At 42.7% G+C, this 2,079-nt stretch overlaps 1 protein-coding gene across 1 annotated transcript; it reads right to left on the bottom strand.

The window, feature by feature from the left end:
* Positions 1–275: 275 nt before the first annotated feature.
* On the bottom strand, positions 276–1,854 carry LOC140666571 (uncharacterized). Its single transcript, XM_072893900.1, has 2 exons — positions 1,794–1,854; positions 276–869 (listed from the first exon to the last, which is right to left on the bottom strand). Exons 1-2 carry the CDS (start codon positions 1,809–1,811, stop codon positions 309–311), a joined length of 579 nt encoding a protein of 192 aa, XP_072750001.1. The 5' UTR covers positions 1,812–1,854; the 3' UTR covers positions 276–308.
* Positions 1,855–2,079: the final 225 nt, after the last annotated feature.

Genomic DNA, 2,079 nt, shown 5'->3' with positions numbered 1-2,079 from the left:
AGATCCGCTTGATACTATCCTGATGTTGACCACCTTCCGAGTTAAGAAGTCTGAGGAATATATTACTCGTGACAGAATCTTGTGATATCCATGAGCCTTTTCCAAGTATATCTGATCTTCTTTATAGTCTTTTTAAATTATGTATTTGTTTTAGCTGCGTCTCGGAAAGTAGTCGTTATTGTCGACCGGTGCCATATCAACTCTCTCATCCTTTTTCTCTTTCTCTCATTCTCTCTGTCTCTCTCTCTCTCTCTCTCTCTCTCTCTCTCTCTCTCTCTCTCTCTCTCTCATCCAACCCAAGATGATCCTTAAAACGGTGCACCGTAGGTACTGGTGGGTGGTCTGCTGGGCGCTCCATAACTGGTGGTAGGTCCTCTGGGATAACCTGAAAATCCTCCAGGTAATCCGGCGCTGACTTGGTTTAATTGGGCAACCTGGATGGCCTGCCTGATGGCCTCGAGATCAATGCCTACGACACGGGCGTACGCTGCCACTGGAGCGCCATATTGCGTTGATGGAGGGCCATAGCTGGAACTAGGGTATCCGCCACCGCCACCGCCACCGCCAAATCCACCGCCACCGCCAAATCCACCGCCACCTTGGGACTGTTCCTCCTTCAGGAGAATCTGACGGATTTGCTCGAGCAGGGCACTATCCACGGAAGCACCTTCGCTGGTTTGACCACCGACGGGCACTTGGGTGTAACCGCCGCCGCCGCCGCCGCCGCCGCCGAAAGAAAAGCCGCCACCGCCGCCGCCACCGAAGGAATAGTCACCGCCGCCGCCACCACCGGACGGTCTGCTGTAACTGTAACCGGAGGACACAGGCGGCTCAGCCAGGGCGAACCCTGCTAGACCGACAATCATACACTGTAACAAGAAATACATTACTTTAATTTTGTGTTTACGATACATAAATAAATACGATAGATTTACACTTTAATCCTTCAACAAATTGCACAAATATTTGTTTTAAATAATATAATATTTTTGGTATATTATTGCGGAGCCACATTTGTTAAAATATTTTTTCAGCGGTTGAAGAGTGAAAAAATATTAATATTGCTTTTTTAAATGACCGCTTTATTGTGAGATACAACGCTTTTCAGAGATCAGATATCTGCATATGCATCTCCCAGTATTCATTTAGATTTATAGAATGTACGACTTGTATAATTTTATCGACACTCTTGGACAATTTTCAAATTAGCTCTCAGTTAATCTATAAATGCGTTCTGATTTTATGCAATTGTGTGCGTGTTCTTATTGTTTAATTAATGATAGCTTTAAATATTTAAAATAATACAATGTTTCCTCTTATTCTACAAAATCTGATAAAATTGATCTATTACATGAAATAAAATTAGAAAAAGTTATTAAAAAAATATAAAAGTATCTATTATATATTATTGAAAAAAGAGTTAGAAAGAACATAATTTATATATGTATATAAAGCTTTGAATGTATTCGCGAGAAATCAGAGAGACGCGTGCGAAAGGAAAAGCAGCACTGTCAGATCAGCCGTTTACTACCGGTTAATGTGAAACTCGCGTCACGAAATATCAGAGACAACGGCAATGATGTAGGACACAATGATTCGATCATCGTTTGCTTTTTCTTACTGATCAAAATCTCGATCTCACACACATTTAATACTTCCCCACCCACACACGTGCACCACATTTCTTTATTCATTTTTTTTTATTTATTTTTTATTTATTTTTTTTCTTTTTAATCTTCTCCCCTCTACTGTTTCTTAATGTTAGTAGGTATAAAAAAAAGAAGTGTGCTTACCGCGATCAGAGGATTCATGTCGGCTTCTGCGATGCCGCTCAGTTTTGTGACTCCGTAGAAGGTAGACCGGAGTCATTTATACCCCCCGGAGAAGTAGGGGGATATATACGCGCAGTGGCCCCCACGAAGAAGAGACGGGGGCCTCTCGCGAGTGAGAGCAATTCAGAGTTGTGAGACGATTCTCTTCCTCCCTCCCTCTCTTCTCGTGCTTCTCTCTTTTTCTCGGAGTCGGAATATCCACCTGTCTCGTTCGCGCAAATCGCCGGTGTACTCGAGATTTGGACGA

This window comes from Anoplolepis gracilipes, chromosome 1 (assembly GCF_047496725.1).
Source record: "Anoplolepis gracilipes chromosome 1, ASM4749672v1, whole genome shotgun sequence".
Lineage (NCBI taxonomy): Eukaryota > Metazoa > Arthropoda > Insecta > Hymenoptera > Formicidae > Anoplolepis > Anoplolepis gracilipes.
This window is presented reverse-complemented; position numbering and strand designations above follow the sequence as displayed.